We start from the raw sequence: 19,812 nt of genomic DNA on the forward strand, positions 1-19,812 counted from the left end.
AATGAAAGATTTAGAAAACCTTCCGATAAGCTCGTCCAAAAGGTTGATATCTTGCAGCCCGTACTGCAAAAACTCCCAACCATGTCAGCCCGGGAAAAGCCAAAGGTGTGTGGATGGCTACGTTCTACCCAAACCTTCGTGCTTCTTAACCCTGATGGCAAGGACATATCTAGGGCTTGTTGATGCACAGGTTAAGGTGAAAATGATGACATTTACGATTAAAAAGGGAGTTGCATGGGCTCCGAGTGCCGTTATAAATGCATGTTTTTGTTTGGTTTCATGGCCACAAGAGAAATTCTACTCGATTTTTGAATATACAGTATTGGTGAAAGGAGAAGTGCCCGCTCGTGTATGTATGTGTGTGTCGTTGATTGTTATCTCCATAATTTGGGTTTTAGAAGGTGGAACGGAGTCCTTCGATGACTCGAAGTATAACCCCTCGCTTCGGGGAAAGATTGTGATTCATGGGCTATGTTGTGAAGTTGTGTTCTTCTCAGAGTTTTGTTCCGAGGGCTCTTTTCAGGATCTTCACTGAACCCGGATTGCCTCCAGTTATAATTCGTTTGTGGTAATGTTCCCAGGGATGGTTTTTAAAATCTCAGTGAGGTTCTTCTTTATCATTCCTGTTGCTTCAATTATCACTGGTACAATTTTGGCACTCTTCAGCTTCCAAGATCTCTTGATCTCCTTTTTAAGGTCTTGGTATTTTACCTTTTTCTTGACTTCTGCGTTGCTTACACCAAAATTGCTGGGTACTGATATCTCAATCAGCAATGCTGTCTTTTCCTTGTTGGTCCCAAGTACTATGTCCGGTTGCAGTGCTTTGTTTTCTATGTTCATGCTCGATGGAATCATCAGGTCATACATGAGCATGACGTCCTCATTTTCAATGATTGCCCTTGGTTTGTGTTTCCATGAGTTTTATGGAACTCTGATGTTACATTTTTTTGCAGATTTGCCAGTGGATTATTGTACATACCTTGTTGTGCCTTTGGGTGTACAGCTGTTCTGACATGCGTTTTTTTACATCCTGATAGTAGGTGACTCATACTTTCTGTTTCTACCTTGCAGAACCTACACTTGTTCGATTGATTCGAAGTCTTGCCATCTTCTTAAAGCAATTTGTGTCGTGTCCTTGATCTTGGGAATTTATTATGATTCGTTCACCATCCCAGTTGAGCTGAATCTTGAGTTGTGTGTGTGTGTGTGTGTGTGTGTGTGTGTGTGTGTGTGTGTGTGTGTGTGTGTGTGTGTGTGTGTGTGTGTGTGTGTGTGTGAGAGAGAGACACACACAGACAGAGACACACACACACACAGACAGAGACACACACAGAGAGAGAGAGAGAGAGAGAGAGAGAGAGAGAGAGAGATAGATAGATAGATATATAGATATAACCACTGCTGCCACTAGCTCGTTGTATGAATATGAAATAGTATGTACCCGACTCCTCTCATCCATGGATATTTCCGATATTTCTGTGAATCCGATCTGTATTCAGGAACACAACAATTAAGGTTAACCATACTGAAATTGCCACTCTTTCATCTAAATGCTGAAAAATATTTTTAAAAGACGGGTAGAATGAGATATTTCACGGTAGCAACAGCAGTTTCAAAATGTCCGGCTAGCAGAGCCGAATCACTGAAAAGGCACACGCACAGCGCATGCACAATAGGCCACGTTAGCATTCGTACGTCATTTTGAAAGTCACGTATTGCAGAAAGGAAGGTCATCGCATAGGCTAACAGCAACAACACAATTTGAGTGGAAGAAAGATAGTTTTGATATCGGTCCTTGGCATCATGCTTGTCCATGTTATCATTCATCTGATTCTTCATATTACCACAAGTTCGCCTTTGGAATGACTGAAGTTCAACGTACACCGGATCGTCAAAGGCAATATTTAGCTGTTTTATCTGAAGCTGAAACCCTCTCTCATCCTGCCTGATTATTTTCCTTTGCCTCCCTTTCCAATGTCTTTGGACAACACTACATTACTCCCAATCTCATAAGCATGAGAATAAATTTATGTAAGTGTGTAAATGTAACGACAGTCGTTAAAAATATGACATTGCCATACAACCAATCCTTCCCCACCTTCCTTTCCCCCTACAGCCATTACTTGTTTCAGGCTTGACTGGCATTAGTTAGTCATTTGGAGTAATCTTGCTTTGAATATACATCAAGGGGTTCACCCACTGATAAGCCGGATCTGGATTCGGACCTGAACCAAAAGTTAAGCAGCTTGTTCTTGTCATTTACCCAACTCATCCACCAAGTTTTGTCATAATTCTTCCACAACGTTTTGAGATATCATGCTATATATCGTTTTTGTCACTATCTCCCAATGGTGAAGAATCACTTGAAAACTTCTCAGATCCAGATCTGGATCCGGATCTTCGTCAAAATCTAATCATTTCGTCCATGTCGCACTCCCAACCTCTACACCAAATTTCGTCTGAATCCATCTGCACATTTTTGAGATATCTTGTTCACAGACAAATAAACAACAAACAGACAGACAACCCGACAGCCATGGGTGAAAACATCCACCTTCGGTGGCGGAGGTGATAATTAAATTAGATATTTTGTGTTTAATACCCTTTCTCCTTAGCAATCGAGTTGACATGACCCTAACGTGTGTGAAGGTAAAGAGTATGGCCCTACACCTGAATTCCACCGACCGCCTCGAGGCTCCACGGAAAACTCGCTTTCCCGAACAATTCCTGGATGATATCTCATCTCTGGTGCACACCATCACTGGCGAGATAGTTAATCGCTTCCAGAAGGTGAGCAGCTCAAGTCATCCATCACCATCATTATATACTAATTAAGGTACAAACAAATCGTTTCTGGTGTAGTCGTGTATTAATAGTGGATATCTACATATTATGTACACATATATGGCTGAATATTTGACCATCCAGCTCCTTCCCTTCCCTACCGTACCCTTCCCCTGTCCCTCTTCATTCTCTTCATTCCCTCAATAGGATATTGAGATGATTGAGCGACTCAACACTAGCCTGGCTTTCTTCCTCAATGACCTTTTCTCTGTCATGGATCGTGGATTTGTCTTTCGACTTATCAAGGCATATTTCAAGCAGGTGAGTTATTGGTTCACTTTAAGGGCTGTATCTGCCTTTGTGACGTCACACTAATGCGTCACGTGATGTCACGTGTTTAGTGTCGTGTACAAAACATTAGGGTCTCAATATAATTGAATACGTCCATTTCAGGTGGCCAGCAAAGTGAGTTCACTACCCAGCCCGAACGTTCTCATCTCCATCAAACTTGAGTTTCTACGCATCGTGTGCAGCCACGAGCATTATGTTACCCTCAATCTGCCATGCAGTGCTCTCTCTCCTCCTGCCTCTCCATCACCCTCCATTTCTTCTGCAACCTCTCAGGTAAAGTGCCATTGTAGTTTTGACAATTTATATTGACCACCACTCCTTTGGTCTTACTCCCTCTGCTTTCTCAGCTTTCCAACTTCCCCAGATCCTCCAGGACATACAAGTTCTTCCAGTAACCCCATCCTTGTTAAACATACAAAACCCTGGTCTTTTCCATACCTCCATTCCTTTGTCCCCCGTTTCTCCTGTTTGTGGAACTCTGTGCCCCTTTTCTCCTCTTTGAGGCAGTTCAACTGCACTGTTCCCTCCCGAGCTTCAATTTGTTGGTGCACCACCCACCATCTCCTGTCACCCCCCATCTCTAACCTCAATCTTTTCTACCCCATTAACCTTACCTAACCCAATCCTCTCACTTGTAGGTTCCTGTGTTTCCTCCCTCCTCTCTCCTTTTCTGTTTGTTAATTCCCTCGCTTGCTACATCTACCTGTGGTCCCACGACCCCATTGTCAGTCCCTTGCCTTTTTGCCCTTTATCACCCCACTCTTCCATGAATCTCGATTTTGCAAACAAGAAATATTATTAAAATACACCAGACAAAAAGCAGTCACTTCTAATTATATGAGTATAAGCTTGCAGCATTGAATTTAACAGACTGGGCAAACAAGTGGAACATGTCTTTCAATCCTGACAAATCTCACACTCTTCGATGTCTCTCCGAAAAGACCGACTGGACAACCCTCCCATCCACTTTCTGAATAATCCTCTCCAAGAAGTTCTGTCACTCAAGCTTTTGGGTCTCACTATCTGCCATGATCTTTCCTGGGAAAACCACATTTCCAAGCTGTCCTCCAAAGCCAGTCACCGACTGGGCATCCTCTGTAGTGCGAAGTCCTTCCTTGGCACACCTGAACTCCTCACCACATACAAGGCTTTCATCCGCAGCTCAATGGAGTACTGCTCTCCCCTCTGGGTTGGTGCTCCTGCCTCACACCTAGCTCGTCTTCACGCTGTTGAAACCAAAGCGTTCAGAATCATTGGAATCTCCCGCGATGAAGCTACTTCCAAGGGCCTTTCACTTACTCACCGCAGGCAGGTTGGTGGTCTTTCCGTCTTCTACCGACTCCTCTGCCACCTTGCTCCCCCACCTCTCTCTGGGCTCTGCCTCCAAATATTCCTACAGGTCGCACAAGATCTGCCTGCACCCCTCTTATGGTTAAACTGCCAAAATCAAGACTCTCTGCTCACCTTCACTCCTTCATTCCTCTTTCTCCCGCCTCTGGAACAAACTCCCCCACTCTCTTCAATCCCACTCCACCCTCCAGGTCTTTAAAACAGCTGTTCACCACCATCTCTTATCTTCCCCTATCCAAAACCTTGATCTTTTCTACCCCCGCTAATTTCACCCCAAATCCACTTTTTGGAAATACCAACTTCTTTCCTGGAAGTCCTTGGTGTCCTTGTGTTTTATACTTCTCCCTCCCCCCCCCCTTCCCACGCCTCCTCCCCCCAAGCCCCTCCCTCCCACACATCTCCCGATATCCCTGCTCTCAAATGTTGTGTTTGTGTGCTTCCCCTTCTCTCCCCATCTTGTCTACCGCTCCGTCTTTTTATATATTTTGTTTGTTTGTTTGATTGATTTTTTTTTTTTTTGTGATAAATGTTAGCTCTTTCATGAGCCTCGATTCTGTATCCAAAAAAAAAAAAAAAAAAAAAAATCTTATTTCCCCCCTTCTACCAGAGCTCTGGCCTTTCAGGTCTGCCAGATCGCCGCATTGCCAGCATGTTTGAACTTTCGCCTGAGTTTCGCCATCAGCACTTCTTGTCTGGTATCCTTCTTTCTGAGCTCGGTCTCATCCTCGACCCCGACACTGAAAGGTTCGCGCACGTTGGGTAAACAAACCCGGGGGTCAATAAGTAAACGTTGTCTTTTAATTTCCGTGATTCTCTCCTCAAAAATTTTCTTGCTTGTTATTCCCATAGCCTTTCAAGCCTGCACAAGAAGGCAATCAATATGTTGCTCAACTTGCTGTCCAGCCATGATGCAGACAGCCGCTTTACTGATGGCAACGTAAAAAACCGCGTCGCTTCGCTATATTTGCCACTCATTGGCATCACCATGGAAACGCTTGCCCAGCTGCATGACTTCACTGGTCAGAGCTGCATCACTGCCATAATTTATAACTCCATCAGTTTAACACCACACGGTGCATTGGCAAATCAAAATATGTCAGTTATCACTATGTTTTACTTTATAATTGATATAAACTTTGTTTTCTATTTTCTTTGTCACAGTAGTCTCGATTTTTGATGACATATTCCAAATATGATAGTAACTCCGTTAATTGTGCTATACTTTCCAGCCAGCTTAACGTCCAGCTAATGGACACATTGATGTACCACCCTGCCTGCCAAAGACCAGAACAGTTAATAGCTGGGCCGAGATTCAAACCTAGTCTAGACAGCTCAGAGGTGATTGTCTGTACCTTTAGTTTTTTCTGTGTAAATGCATCTGAAGGACTTAATATGTTATCTGTTCTTTAGGTTGCACACATTTTATGCATGGCCCTAAAAGGTGTACTTAATGTAACACATATTCCTCTCAAATATCACAGAGAACCACACACAGCGGACAGGGCGTGGGGTGATGGTGATACCTGGTGAAGAACCAGAAACTGATGGATCTGGAACAATCAGCCAGACAGTTGCTATGGCAATAGCTGGAAGTTCACTACAGCAGTTACCCCGCAGTGGGACCGGGAGTCTCCCTGCCCCAGTGAGTATGTCATACTTAAGTAAAAAGTGTGAATTTCGTACAGTTGATATGTTTTAAATACTACCTCTAAGTTGAGCCAGTTTTACTTTATGGATTAGTATCTCCAGCCTATTCCAAATATTTGACCCAAGATGATTGAGTATATCCTTCCGGTTTTGTTCTGTTAGTGCAGTCAAGTTAGACTCGGAGGCATAATGGTTGGTGCATCCGCCTGTGTTTGGGCGGTTGGTGGTTAGATTCCGGCCCTGGCTGAGTCATACCAAAGACCAAAAAAAAAAATGGTACATTCTGCATCCTCACTTGAAGTTCAGAATTTAAAAAGGATAGAGCATGGACTCGCTTGAAGCTTAGAATTCAAAAAGGATAGAGCATGGACCCGCTTGATGATCAGAATTCAAAAAGGATAGAGCATGGACTCGCTTGATGCTCAGAATTCAAAAAAGATAGAGCATGGACCCGCTTGATGATCAGAATTCAAAAAGGATAGAGCATGGACTCGCTTGATGATCAGAATTCAAAAAGGATAGAGCATGGACTCGCTTGATGATCAGAATTCAAAAAGGATAGAGCATGGACTCGCTTGATGCTCAGAATTCAAAAAAGATAGAGCTTGGACCCGCTTGATGATCAGAATTCAAAAAGGATAGAGCATGGACCCGCTTGATGATCAGAATTCAAAAAGGATAGAGCATGGACTCGCTTGAAGCTCAGATTTCAAAAAGGATAGAGCATGGACCCGCTTGATGATCAGAATTGAAAAAGGATAGAGCATGGACTCGCTTGAAGCTCAGAATTCAAAAAAGATAGAGCATGGACCCGCTTGATGATCAGAATTCTAAAAGGATAGAGCATGGACTCGCTTGATGCTCAGAATTCAAAAAAGATAGAGCATGGACCCGCTTGATGATCAGAATTCAAAAAGGATAGAGCATGGACTCGCTTGAAGCTCAGATTTCAAAAAGGATAGAGCATGGACCCGCTTGATGATCAGAATTCAAAAAGGATAGAGCATGGACTCGCTTGAAGCTCAGAATTTTAAAAGGATAGAGCATGGACTCGCTTGAAGCTCAGAATTCAAAAAGGATAGAGCATGGACTCGCTTGATGCTCAGAATTCTAAAAGGATAGAGCATGGACTCGCTTGATGCTCAGAATTCAAAAAAGATAGAGCATGGACCCGCTTGATGATCAGAATTCAAAAAGGATAGAGCATGGACTCGCTTGAAGCTCAGATTTCAAAAAGGATAGAGTCCGCTTGATGCTCAGAATTCAAAAAGGACAGAGCATGGACTCGCTTGATGCTCAGAATTCAAAAAGGATAGAGCATGGACTCGCTTGATGCTCAGAATTCAAAAAGGATAGAGCATGGACTCGCTTGATGCTCAGAATTCAAAAAGGATAGAGCATGGACTCGCTTGATGCTCAGAATTCAAAAAGGAACCCCATAGGTTGGTATTCATGGATGGGAGGATTATATTCTCCTTAATTACCCTACTGAGTGCGGAGAGAAAAGAGACATCAGAAAAGATGATGTCACTGATATTGAAGGGTTCTCTGGGAAGTGACATTACTTACCCCAAGCTCAGTGGCTGTGTTCTTCCGAAGTTGAGCCCAGTGTTGTCTCATGTATTTGTTTGTACATGTGTTTGTGTGATTTGTGGACACAGATCCTATACGAGTCAGACCCTGTAAAACAAAAACAATAAAATACTGGAGAGTTCATAGAATATGATACCCCATGCATTGCTCAAGTGTATATTGTACTTTAATTTCAATAAATAATGGTTTTAAAGATTTTTTTTTTAAATCCGGAAGTCTTGTGCTATTGAAGCAGTGCATCTGTGTTATACACCACCCTTATACACCACCCCATAGATTCATAGAACATGTTCAAGTACTGCAAAACTGGAGCTTCTTGGAAATATGAAGAAGATGATTTGTGTGCTACAGTGCTCAAGTATAACATTCAATTCAAATAAAATAATGATTGTAAAAGTCGTATAAATAAAGAAATAAATTCCAGAATCTATTTATTTATATGACTTTTACAATCTTTATTTATCACCTAAGTTGTTCCTCGATCATAAACTGATGATCATACACTGATAAGACAGACAGATGGATGGACATGAACCAACTACTTTTCCCCGCTTTTTACCTTGCGTGCGCGGGATAAAAACACAAACGTGAACCCTGCTTTAAAGCACTTTTTGGTGCTGGCAAAGCTTTAAGACCGTATGATATCTTGGTTCTCGCGTTCAGCAGGGCAGGCATTTTACACCACTTACAGCCGAGACCAGTCGACATCTGCTCGCCTGCTTCCTGTGGGTGCTCAAGAATGCCAATGGAGACAGCTTGCAACGCTGGTTTGCCGACTTGTCCGTGGTGCATCTCAATCGCCTGCTGGACCTCCTACACCTATGTGTATCATGTTTTGAGTACAAGGTGCTCTATACATAGGTTTTTTTTTACAATATGACACCCTGAATGTCATTAATTGGAATAAAGAATTTTTTCTTTAAAAGAAGATATCTGTCAGGTCCCAGAGCTAATCTTACAAATTTCTATTGACTTTGGTGGAAAATTATATGTGGTTTGTGAAGCTTCACTCACGCTGCATGACTCCCAGGGCAAGAAGACATTTGAGCGCCTCAACAGCTTGATGTTCAAAAAGTCCCAGGATATGAAGGCTCGTCTGGAGGAGGCCATCTTAGGCAATATTGGGGCTCGGCAGGAGATGGTGAGGAGGAGCCGAGGCCAACTCGGTATGTATTGATGCCAAGAATCCAGTGCATTTGCATACATTTCCAACGGTGTCAAGTAAATGCGAGTTTGTTCATGTGTTGCAAGTTCTGAATAACATGGGCACAATGTAATAACAGAGAGGACGGCATCTGGAGGGCTGTTCGGTTCCCAGGAGAATCTTCGCTGGCGCAAGGACATGACCCATTGGCGCCAGACAACAGATAGACCTGACAGGTAAGTGCAGGCCTTCCCCAGCCATCCAGATTATCTTGCCCTTAAGGGGATTTGCGCATTTCTCAGCATTTCTGTGTAAACTTTAACCATTTACGAAGTATCTGTTTGCTTACCAATGTGTAAACTCATTTATTTGTCTTTGTGTGCGTATTATATACTTAATAGGTGCTGTTGCCACAAACACAATATGTTTTTGCAATAAACAGATTTATTATGATGCGTGCCTGTAGGATTTGTATTTTGAGATATTTTTTTATCTACAATGATCGAAGGCTCATGGAGGAGCTTTTTGGGATATTGTACGCAGTATTATTAGGAGACATCAGTCTATTTTTATGGGGATTACAAGGGCGAGTGGACGAAGCAACACATAAGCAGAAACCGGGGCCATTGGGACACCACCTCTAGCAGCTTTTCTCGTCCATCGATATTAAGTTCCAATGTGTTTCTGCTGAAGGGAAGGTCCCAATGCACCACAGTTTCCCCTATATGGGACAAATTGAGCATTATGAGCTATGTCTTCAGATCGGAATACCAAATCGGCCAAACTGACTGTATTTTAAACATATACGTTTGTCCATAAATTTTTTTTATCTCTTCATTAGTGTTTTCGTTTTGCATTACATATATAATTAAATTTGTTGGATTGAATGAGAATATCTGTGACGATGACTTGTCACGTAATGGCACCCAGTTTGGGATGAGGAGTGAAAGAGCTTGTGGTGTGATCAGATTTATCATTTGAGTGGGGTTAGAATGAGCAAATTCCTTGTTGCTTTTCCTCTCTTGGAACCAACTGCAGCAGAAGCAAAGCTGACCTGGAGCACGATGCTTTGGCAGATGGAAACCTTTCTACAGAGGCCAGCCTCATCGTCCTTGACACACTGGAGATCATCGCGCAGGTAAGATGCCGATCAAATGATGCTATTTGCAGCCGTGTTCTCTTTGAAAGAAGATGAAGAAGCTGCAGATTCCTGCGCTTAAATAACACGGGTCTTTACTCATTATCTTCATTGACAATTAATTTGAAAGAAACAAGTGAGCAAATCCCTCAGAAAGCCAGACAGATATTCAGTCAATTGATTGCGGTGAAATTGCAGTAGGGACTCAAATGGTGTAATCGATGTTGCACGGCACTGATCAACATGATCTACTTTGATTATGAAGACTTTATCGTCATTTGTCAGGATCATTAGTCCTGGTTTCATTCATTGATGGCACATTTGCTCTCAAATATGCTCCCCATGAATGGGTGTTATTTCCGTGAGCATGGAGAGAGGGAGACTGAGAGGGAGATGGAGAGGGAGGGAGAGAGACATCAACATCCATTTATTACCCACACATATGGGGAGAATGGGTGCAGTCTAAATTTGTAGAATAGGATGGCACGAACTATAGGGGATTATGATAGGATTGAGGAGATTAGGAAAGGACTATGGGGAGGGAAGGGGTGTGTACATTGCAGACAAGGAAGTCAAAAAATTCCACCATATTTTCTTACATAATATATGGATTCCCCCAAATTGAAGAGTAAGCCATTTTGAATTTCTCTACATAACGTTTATGTATATTTTGCAACATAATATGCAATTACATGATTGGGAAGATACCTTGACGGTCATTGACTGGATAAGTTGACCTCTACAGAAGGGCACTCAACCTTGTAATGAAGGGATCACAGAACCATTCTTTCCACATTAATTGCCTTATGCTGACAAAACAGAGAGACTGTGCTCACCAGAAACGAGCAATGCTACAAACGAGCTTGAGAGGCACGAGCTTGAGAGTTGGCTGAGATTCCGGAATGCAATGACCTAGTTTCTAGAAGGCATCAATGAATTCTTAATGTTTTTAAGCGGTTAAGAGTAGATGAGATGTGACAGTTTATAAAATCATTAATGGTGACATAGTCAACCGGACAGAATTTTATCAGCCGTAATCTGCTATCCCATTCAGTACCAGCAGAGGGCACTGCATGAGTATGGCACAACACCGTGATTCAAAATACCATGATGTTTGACTATTGTGGGATGTTGTTTTTTTTGCAGTATTAACTTTTTTATATAAGCCTGGTGTTGGCTTAGTGGTTGGGGTGCCAGCTTGGGATCCTAGGATCCTGGGTTTGAATCCCGGTCGACCGCTGAATTCACGCCTGGGGGGTTGACTCAGCCTGTCATCCTTCCGAGGTCGGCAAATTGAGTACCAGTTCACTGGTAATTCCCTGCGTGTCGCAAGAGGCGACTAACAGGTTGGCGGCAGGAAGGGCATCCTGCCGTAAAACATTGCTTCAAAAAGGGGACCACGGTCTCCCCAAAAAAGGCCAACCCCCGCTCTGTGGGGAAAAATGGCCTCTAAAGGTGGTTCTATTAGTCAAGAATAGATTCAACTTTAATATTTGGATATCGGGATTGTTATAAGGTCTAGAAGCATCCCTGGTGCTCCTTTGATTGAACCCCTTACCGGACCAATATAATTAATCAGCAGCTTGAGAAGTAATTTAATTGAAGAAGTAATTAAGAAGGAATTAAGAAGTAATTAAGAAGTAAGAAGTAATTAACTCAATAGTCTTTATAAAAATTGCATACCTACCTTCCTCGATGCAAGCTGTGGCTTTTGTACCAAAATATTTGCCGATGTGAATCAGTGGAAATTGTATGCTGAAAAATTATCGTGAAAACTAAAACCAAGTAGAAATAGCAAATTTTCCAAAACATTGTAAATCCGTATTATACAGTGTTGTCAGGATGAAATGACCAGCCGTGATTGAAAAAAACTTTGTGTGAACAATCCATGGTACAAACTCAATCAAATGGACTCTTCCACGAGCCTGGAAAAATGGCCTCTTAAGGCGGTTCTATTAACTTTTTTATGGCTCGTTGACGAAGTCGCCGGAGGCATTATGTTTTCGGGTTGGCCGGCCTTGCATCCGTCCATCCATGCGTCTGTGATAGGTTTTCGTTACCCCAATAATTTAAGAACAGCTAAAGAGATCGAAGTCAAGCTTGGTATCGGTATGTATAATGGTGCAAAGATGAACTGATTCGATTATGGGGTCAAAGAGGTCAAAGGTCAGATGTCCCATTCGGTTAAAAAAAAATCTGTTATTGCCCTAACTTGTGAACCAGTGATGGGATTTTGACCAAACTTAGTATTAGTACATATTATGATGCAAAGGTGAACTGATTAGATTTCGGCATCGAAAGCCATGTCAGGTAAAAATGTGATACTTGAGAACAGCTGGAGGAATTTCAACCAAACTTAGTACGTGACGCCAAAGAGTGGCATCCAGTTTGTTTCTTTTTTACAATTGATGGTCTTTGGGCTTGTATCCTGGTCACCTTAGTGACCCCTTGAACCTTCATAAGCAGCAAACCTCCATATATAGATGAAATGTGTTTTTATACGAAATCTAGGCCCATGGAAGAGTGAGGTGGCAGAGGATAAAAAGGCACTGATAGTGGGACATTGGGACGACAGGCAGTCAGAACAAGCAAGGGATTGCACAAACAGGAAAAGAGAAGAGAGAAGAAGGGAGCAAACACACTGACCTGCAAGTAAGAGGATTGGGTTAGGGAGAGTTCATGAGAGTATAAAATATCCCGTTATAGGTGATGACATAAGATGGTGGGTGCACCTACTACTTGAAGTCCTGAATGGAAGAGTGAGATTCCACGCCCTTAGGCGGTTGGTTCCACAAATGGGGGGGGGGGGGAAGAAAAAAAACACCTTTAGAGGCCATTTTTCCCCGCAAGCGGGGGTTGGCCTTTTTCGGGAACTGTGGTTGTTGTTGTTTTTCGGTCCCCTTTTTGTAGCAATTAGACGGGTCAATATACAACCAGAACAGCCGTACCCCAAAAAAATTGCAAATTTTAGTTTTATTGCATTTCCTTATATTTTAAGACTTACTTAGGAACATATCAAAAGTTGGACATAAATGGACCATGGGAAAGTAAAAAATTTTGACATGATAAAAATGTCACAAAACCATGCACGATTCACTACGTCGAAAACGTCTTTGGTTTTTTATTTTTGTTTCTTTTTGTTTATATAAATTAATTTGTTCCACTGAGACCAGCTGCAAAGGCAACATTTTATAACACTTGTTTCGTGTCTTTAACAATGTTTACATCTGCTACCTGACACATGTCTTTAACAATATGACCTCCCAGCATGTAGGCTAATGACCTAATTCCTCACTGGTAGTTGTGCAGCTTGACTGAGTAACAACTCCACATGAATGAGTTAATTACACCTAATTAGGACTCAATTGGACAACGTTGTATGGTAAACATTGGAGATACAATACAATACAACCAAGGAGATACAGTACAATACAACCAAGGCCAAGGCAGTAGCAAAAAGACAGGTAGGCCTATGCATACAATTGCCCCATATATTCTACATGTATTTTGTACTCCTACAACTGTAGTGTATGATGGTATTTATTTTCCAGGTTCTAGAGTTGTGGGGATGCATATTTATTTAATAGGAATGGGACCAGTTGATTGGGGGAAGGGGGAGGGGGTTCTATCAGTATGTTTTTCTTCTGGACTATACATATCTTTTCCTGGTGCACCTTGTGACTAAGCAACAGAGCCCTTGTATATAATTCATTTCAGATGCAGAAAGCAATGGGATGACCACTATGCAGATTATTCCATAGTATGTTTCCTCCTAATATATATCTTTTTTTTTCTTTTCTTTTTTTTTTTTTTTTTTTTTTTTTTTGTATACAAGATCGAGGCTCGTGAAAGAGCGAAAATTAATCACACAGAAAGACAAACAGACACATAAAACAAATAACATCGAGAGCGGTAGACAAGATGGGGAGAGAGGGGGAAGGACACAAACACAACATTTGAGAGCAGGGACCGAGAGACATGGAGACATCGAGAGATCTGTGGGAGGGAGAGGGCTTTGGGGGGGAGGCATGTGAAGGGGGGAGGCATGTGAAGGGGGGGAGGCATGTGAAGGGGGGGGGGGTGGGAGAGGTATAAACATATGGACACTGCCAGGATTTCCAGGAAATAAGTTGGAATTTCAAACAAGGTGGATCTGGGGTGAATTAGTGGGGGTAGAAAAGATCAAGGTTATGGATGGGGGAAGATAAGAGATGGTGGTGAACAGCTGTTTTAAAGACCTGGAGGGAGGAGAGGGATTGAAGGGAGTGTGGGAGTTTGTTCCACAGGCGGGAGAAAAGAGGAATGAAAGAGTGAAGGTGAGCAGAGAGCCGAGATTTCGGCAGTTTAACCATCAGAGGGTTGCTGGCAGATCTTGTGCGACCTGTAGGAATATTTGGGGGACAGAGCACGGAGAGAGCTGGGGGAGCAAGGCCGGAGAGGAGTCGGTAGAAGACAGAAAGACCACCTACCTGCCTGCGGTGAGCGAGTGAAAGGCCCTCAGAGATATAGCTTCATCGCGGGAGATTCCAATGATTTTGAAAGCTTTGGATTCAACAGCGTGAAGCCGAGCCAGGTGTGAGGCAGGAGCACCAGCCCATAGGGGAGAACAGTATTCCATTGAGCTGCGGATGAAAGCCTTGTATGTGGTGAGGAGCTCAGGTGTGCCGAGGAAGGACTTCGCACGACGGAGGATGCCCAGTCGGCGACTGGCTTTGGAGGCCAGCTTGGAAATGTGGTTTTCCCAAGAAAGATCATGGCAGATAGTGAGACCCAAAAGCTTGAGTGACAGAACTTCTTGGAGAGGATTGTTGAGAAAGTAGATGGGAGGGTTGTCCAGTCGATCTTTTCGGAGAGACATAGTAAGAGAGTGAGATTTGGCAGGATTGAAAGACATGTTCCACTTGTTTGACCAGTCTGTGATTTTGTCCAGGTCTTCAGAGAGTGAGGAGGCTGCAGACTGCCTATCTGAGGGAAGAGGAATGGAGCGGCAGAGAGTGGAGTCATCAGCAAAGAGATAGAGAGGATTTTCCAGAGAGTCAGAGAGATCATTGATAAAGACCAGAAAAAGCACAGGGCCCAGCACACTTCCTTGGGGAACTCCAGCCTGAACAGGAAGGGGAGATGAGAGAAATCCATTCAGGGCCACACGTTGACTACGACCAGAGAGGAAGTCCGCAAGCCATGCATGGAGATTTCCATGGATACCATAGGAGGAGAGTTTGGTGAGCAGAGCTGGGTGCCAGACCGTATCAAAGGCCCTTGATATGTCAAGGGAGACAGCTCTGATTTCCTGTTTGGCATTCAGGACCTCCATCCATTGTTGAGACAGCAGAAGCAGCATGTCCAGAGTAGAGTGACCTGGTCTGAAACCAAATTGATGATCAGAGATCAAGCCATTGGAGAAGAGGAAAGATTTCATATCCGAAGCAATGATGGATTCCATGACTTTGCTGATAATTGGGAGCAGGCTGATTGGTCTGTAGTTGCAAGGATCTGTTTTTGCACCTTTTTTGTGTAAAGCGGTAATGTTAGCTGATTTCCAGGATGCTGGCAGATGACCTTGAGCAAAAGATAGGGTGAAAAGAACAGAGAGAGGGTGAGATAGAGCGGCAGAGCAGGATTTTAGGACCCGTGGGCTGATGCCGTCTGGTCCAGTTGCAGAATCAGAGTCGAGGTTTGAAGATGGATGATCACCCAGCTTACTCCTATTCACATCTTACATAAATATCTCAGTTTCAGGGGCGGAGAATGCTCTGATGGCATTCAATGTATATGGCCAATGTAAATTGACTGCATGCTTCTAAAAGATCTCATTTTTGTATTTTCAGAGATAGAAAATGAACTCTTTATATGGTAAAGAGACCTGCCCTTTATGCCAAAGGGGATTGGACTGTGAGGAAACAGTATCAGTTCGTGAGAAAGGAGCAGAAGGCATCAACCGTGCAAGTGCCGAAAGGGGTGTGTCTTACACGTCAGGTTGTTGACAAGATTGTGGAAGTTGACCCTGGGTTTCAAGAACAAGTGGCAGAACTGGAGCGACTGTACATTTCCCTGGAGACTGTCGAAAGTGACACTATAGAGTCTGTGTTGCAATCAGAGTGCATTCATTTCATTGACAATAGATTGAATCAGGAAAGGAATAAACTTGCAAAGGACTCGAAAACCAGTGCACTTTGGATCAACTACCAGCGTATGTTGGGAATTGCAAGGGCACTTGTGGCAGCTGATCGGACGGGGTCCTGGGAGATGCATCTCCAAGCCATATCAGCTTGCTTGCCGATATTTGCAGCTGCTGGCCATCCCAATTACCTGAAGTCAGCTCGACTCTATCTCGAGAAGATGCTTGCGTTAGAGGATGACAACCCTGAGGTTCATCAGAAGTTCCAATCTGGTTATCATGTAATCCGGCGCAGTGACCAATACTGGGCTGGCCTAGGCTCTGATCTTGTGATAGAACAGACATTAATGCGCTCACTGAAAAGCCAAGGGGGGCTGACTCGAGGAAGTGGGATGTCAGAGCACCAGAGAGCAGTTTGGACTCTGTCTTCAACCATATCGTCCTCCTACAACCTTGCTATGCAAGAACTGACCTCGAGTAGCTACTCAACAAGTGAACAACATAAGGAGTTGACAACATCCAGGGTGAGTCTAGATGAAGCTGATCGTGGCAAAGTTGCCGAAAAACTGGACAGCTTCACACCATTTTCTGATGACAAGTCATTGTGCAATATCATCACAGGGGTTACTGCAAATGAGGATGTCAATGTTCATGACCTATTCAAAGTAGGTAGTGACATTGTCAAGAAGATGGATGATCACCCAGCTTACTCCTATTCACACAAAAGGAGTTCTAAAGCCAAGACACTTGCATTCAGCAGGGCAGTCAAAGTTGCTGAGGACCGCACAATAGATCCAGCGTTACTATTCCAGAGGTTCTTAGTGGTGTCACAGACGGGAGATCTCCAGATAGGTGAAGTGATGAAATATGAACTCTGCCCATACCCAATGTCTCTTTTTGAGGCAAAAAACATCCTGCGCCAGCCAGATAAACCACAGTTGGCGGAGGCAATAAGGAATTATGCTACAACCAAATCTGACAATGCTGTCAACCAGACAGTTCCAGGAACAGATCACTATGTTCTTGACGGGGGATCACTTATTCACCGCTTAAAGTGGACAGAGGGATTCACCGACAGTTCCATTGCAGATGAATATGCCTCATTTACAGTACGACACTATGGCAAAGCTACTGTTGTGTTTGATGGTTATGAGGCTGGGCCAAGCACAAAGGACTGTTCTCATCAACGTCGGAATAGAAACAAGAATGCCACCAAGGTTAACATTACGGAGTCAACAAAATTTGTTGGGAAAAAGGAGGACTTTCTGTCGAATGAGTCAAACAAGCAGGCAATGATACTGTTGATTATAGAGGTGTTGCACAAGGAAGGCTGTGAGGTGATCCAAGCAGAGGGAGATGCTGATGTTGAGATTGCAAAAGCGGCCGTCGCAAATGCGGCTTCCAGATCTACAACCCTCATTGGAGAAGATACAGATCTCCTTCTCCTCCTGCTCTTCTATATGGTGGAGACAAACTGCATTGAACTCTATTTCCGTTCTGACAAGGCAAAATCAAATGTCTACAATATCAAAGTCCTTCAGCAGATACTTGGAAATGCAGCCTGCAGAGATATATTGTTCCTTCATGCATTAACTGGCTGTGACGCAACGTCTCGTGTCTTTGGGATTGGAAAGAAGTCAGGGTTTCAAAGAATCATCAAGAAAGAAAAGGAACTGATAGACAGCTCAAAGGTGTTCTGTAAACCACAGCAGAGTCAGGATGTTATTGAAACTGCAGGCTGCAGAGCAATGGTGGCATTGTTTGAAGCAAATCAGAACGACTCATTGGCATCGATCAGATACAACATTCTCTGCAAAAAGGTTGCAAGGGCTAAGGCATTTGTCACTCCTGAAAGACTGCCACCCACATCCGCTGCCTGCAAGTTTCATTCTCTGCGGACCTATTACCAGGTAATGGAATGGATGGGCCTTTGTTGTGGAATGGAGCCAACGGAGTGGGGATGGAAGGTAGAAGGAGGAAAACTTGTTCCAGTGATGACAGACAAAAGCCCTGCTCCAGACATACTACTTCAGATGATTCACTGCAACTGTTCAGGGGGGTGCAAAACACTAAGGTGTTCATGTAGGAAGCATGGATTAGAGTGCACCAGTGCATGTGGACATTGCCAGGACAGCAACTGTGACAATATGAGTGTTGAACCAGACATAGAGGAGGAGGAGGAGGACGATGAAACTGGAATCTAAGACTAGAAGGCATATGGTACTTCCACATGTGTCAAAATTGTCCAATTTTTTATATGTTGCTTTCCATGTCATAGACTGGCAGAAACAATCAAAGAACATATATTTGTGCAAATATTTACTTTAAATTGCGAATGGTCTCAGGATTAGCACTGCATAAACTACCAGCAACGATCATAATACAAATATTGGTGCAAAATTAACTTTAAATTGTTAGTGGTCTGATGATTATCAGTCAATTTTTTTACGTTTTATCTGCCGGCAGCCATCTTGTTTTCTGACGTCACTGAGGGACTTTCCCATGCATCAAAATTGTCCAACTTTTAATATGTTGTCTTCCACTTCATAAACTACTAGAAATAAGCATAAAACAAAAATTTGCAATTTTTTTGGGGTCAGGCAGTATATTGACCCGTCTAAATGTTTTACGGCCGGATAGTGGGGCGGCTTAGCCCAAATATTCAAAAGAATTGTGCATTTTGTGAAACAAGCACCAAATTTGGCACAAATGTACATTAATATGTTGCGAACATTTTCAGATATTGGGCCACTTGAAATTGCGTAATTTTTTTTTTCAAATTTTTTCAAATTTCGTAATTTCAAATTTTTCGGGTGACACCGTCACAATTTCGGTCTTCGAGGCCGGCCGATAGGCAAAGTGTGACCGGAAGGGACGAGGTTCTCCTGACCACGTGGCCCTCGATCTGGGAAGCGAGAGGCGTTCCATTAGTGGACGCGCCCCTCACGCCCGACTTTTGGGCGGCCCCGGCAGGCCGTTTGTTTTGACGTTCCGTGACAGGCCCCGCACCCCCACCTCCGGGCCGACCGGAAGCTTGTGCTGAGTACATCATACCTGAACAACTCAGTGAGGCAGAACACAGCAGTGCACACCAGGGTGACCCCTTCAGTGCATAAACCAATTAACCTGTCCACTGCAGGGCATATAGAAATGAAGTTATTTTCTGCATATAATAATAATATAAGTTCAGTTCTATATAACAATTTCTGTTATCACCACTACCACTACAACTACCACTACTACAAGCTTTGTCTGGAATTTTGTGGACTAACAGACAAACAGACATACAGACAAGCTGGGATCAAAACATTACCTCCTTCCACCATTGAGTGTAGAGGTAAACATCATGGAAATTATATCATGCCCTATATTTAATTCATGCTTACCCATGTATTTGCTTCACTGGTTCACAAGGTCTTTTGCATACATGTAATTCAGACTCTCATCTTCATTGCTGACCACACAATGTTCGCAACATATTAATGTACATTTGTGCCAAATTTGGTGCTTGTATCACAAAATGCACAATTCTTTTGAATATTTGGGCTAAGCCGCCCCACTATATCGGCCGGCCTCGAAGACCGAAATTGTGACGGTGTCACCCGAAAAATTTGAAATTACGAAATTTGAAAAAAATTGAAAAAAAAAATTACGGAATTTCAAGTGGCCCAATATCTGAAAATGTTC

At 43.1% G+C, this 19,812-nt stretch overlaps 1 protein-coding gene across 11 annotated transcripts in view; it reads left to right on the forward strand.

Moving 5' to 3' along the window:
- Window positions 1-19,812, forward strand: part of LOC137424966 (dedicator of cytokinesis protein 7) — a 212,011-nt gene that overhangs the window by 155,089 nt on the left and 37,110 nt on the right. For 6 of the 11 annotated variants that reach the window (XM_068112899.2, XM_078773155.1, XM_068112932.2 and 3 more), the window contains exons 26-35: window positions 2,650-2,790; window positions 2,992-3,105; window positions 3,238-3,408; window positions 5,093-5,229; window positions 5,335-5,504; window positions 5,967-6,127; window positions 8,389-8,571; window positions 8,756-8,891; window positions 9,009-9,105; window positions 9,908-10,007. In XM_068112899.2, the coding sequence (XP_067969000.2) occupies window positions 2,650-2,790; window positions 2,992-3,105; window positions 3,238-3,408; window positions 5,093-5,229; window positions 5,335-5,504; window positions 5,967-6,127; window positions 8,389-8,571; window positions 8,756-8,891; window positions 9,009-9,105; window positions 9,908-10,007 (1,410 nt within the window). The remainder of the gene's footprint in view (window positions 1-2,649; window positions 2,791-2,991; window positions 3,106-3,237; window positions 3,409-5,092; window positions 5,230-5,334; window positions 5,505-5,966; window positions 6,128-8,388; window positions 8,572-8,755; window positions 8,892-9,008; window positions 9,106-9,907; window positions 10,008-19,812) is intronic. The other 5 variants (XM_068112907.2, XM_068112924.2, XM_068112942.2 and 2 more) reach the window with 2 other exon arrangements.

This window comes from Myxine glutinosa, chromosome 1 (genome assembly GCF_964187855.1).
Source record: "Myxine glutinosa chromosome 1, kmMyxGlut1.1, whole genome shotgun sequence".
Taxonomy (NCBI): domain Eukaryota; kingdom Metazoa; phylum Chordata; class Myxini; order Myxiniformes; family Myxinidae; genus Myxine; species Myxine glutinosa.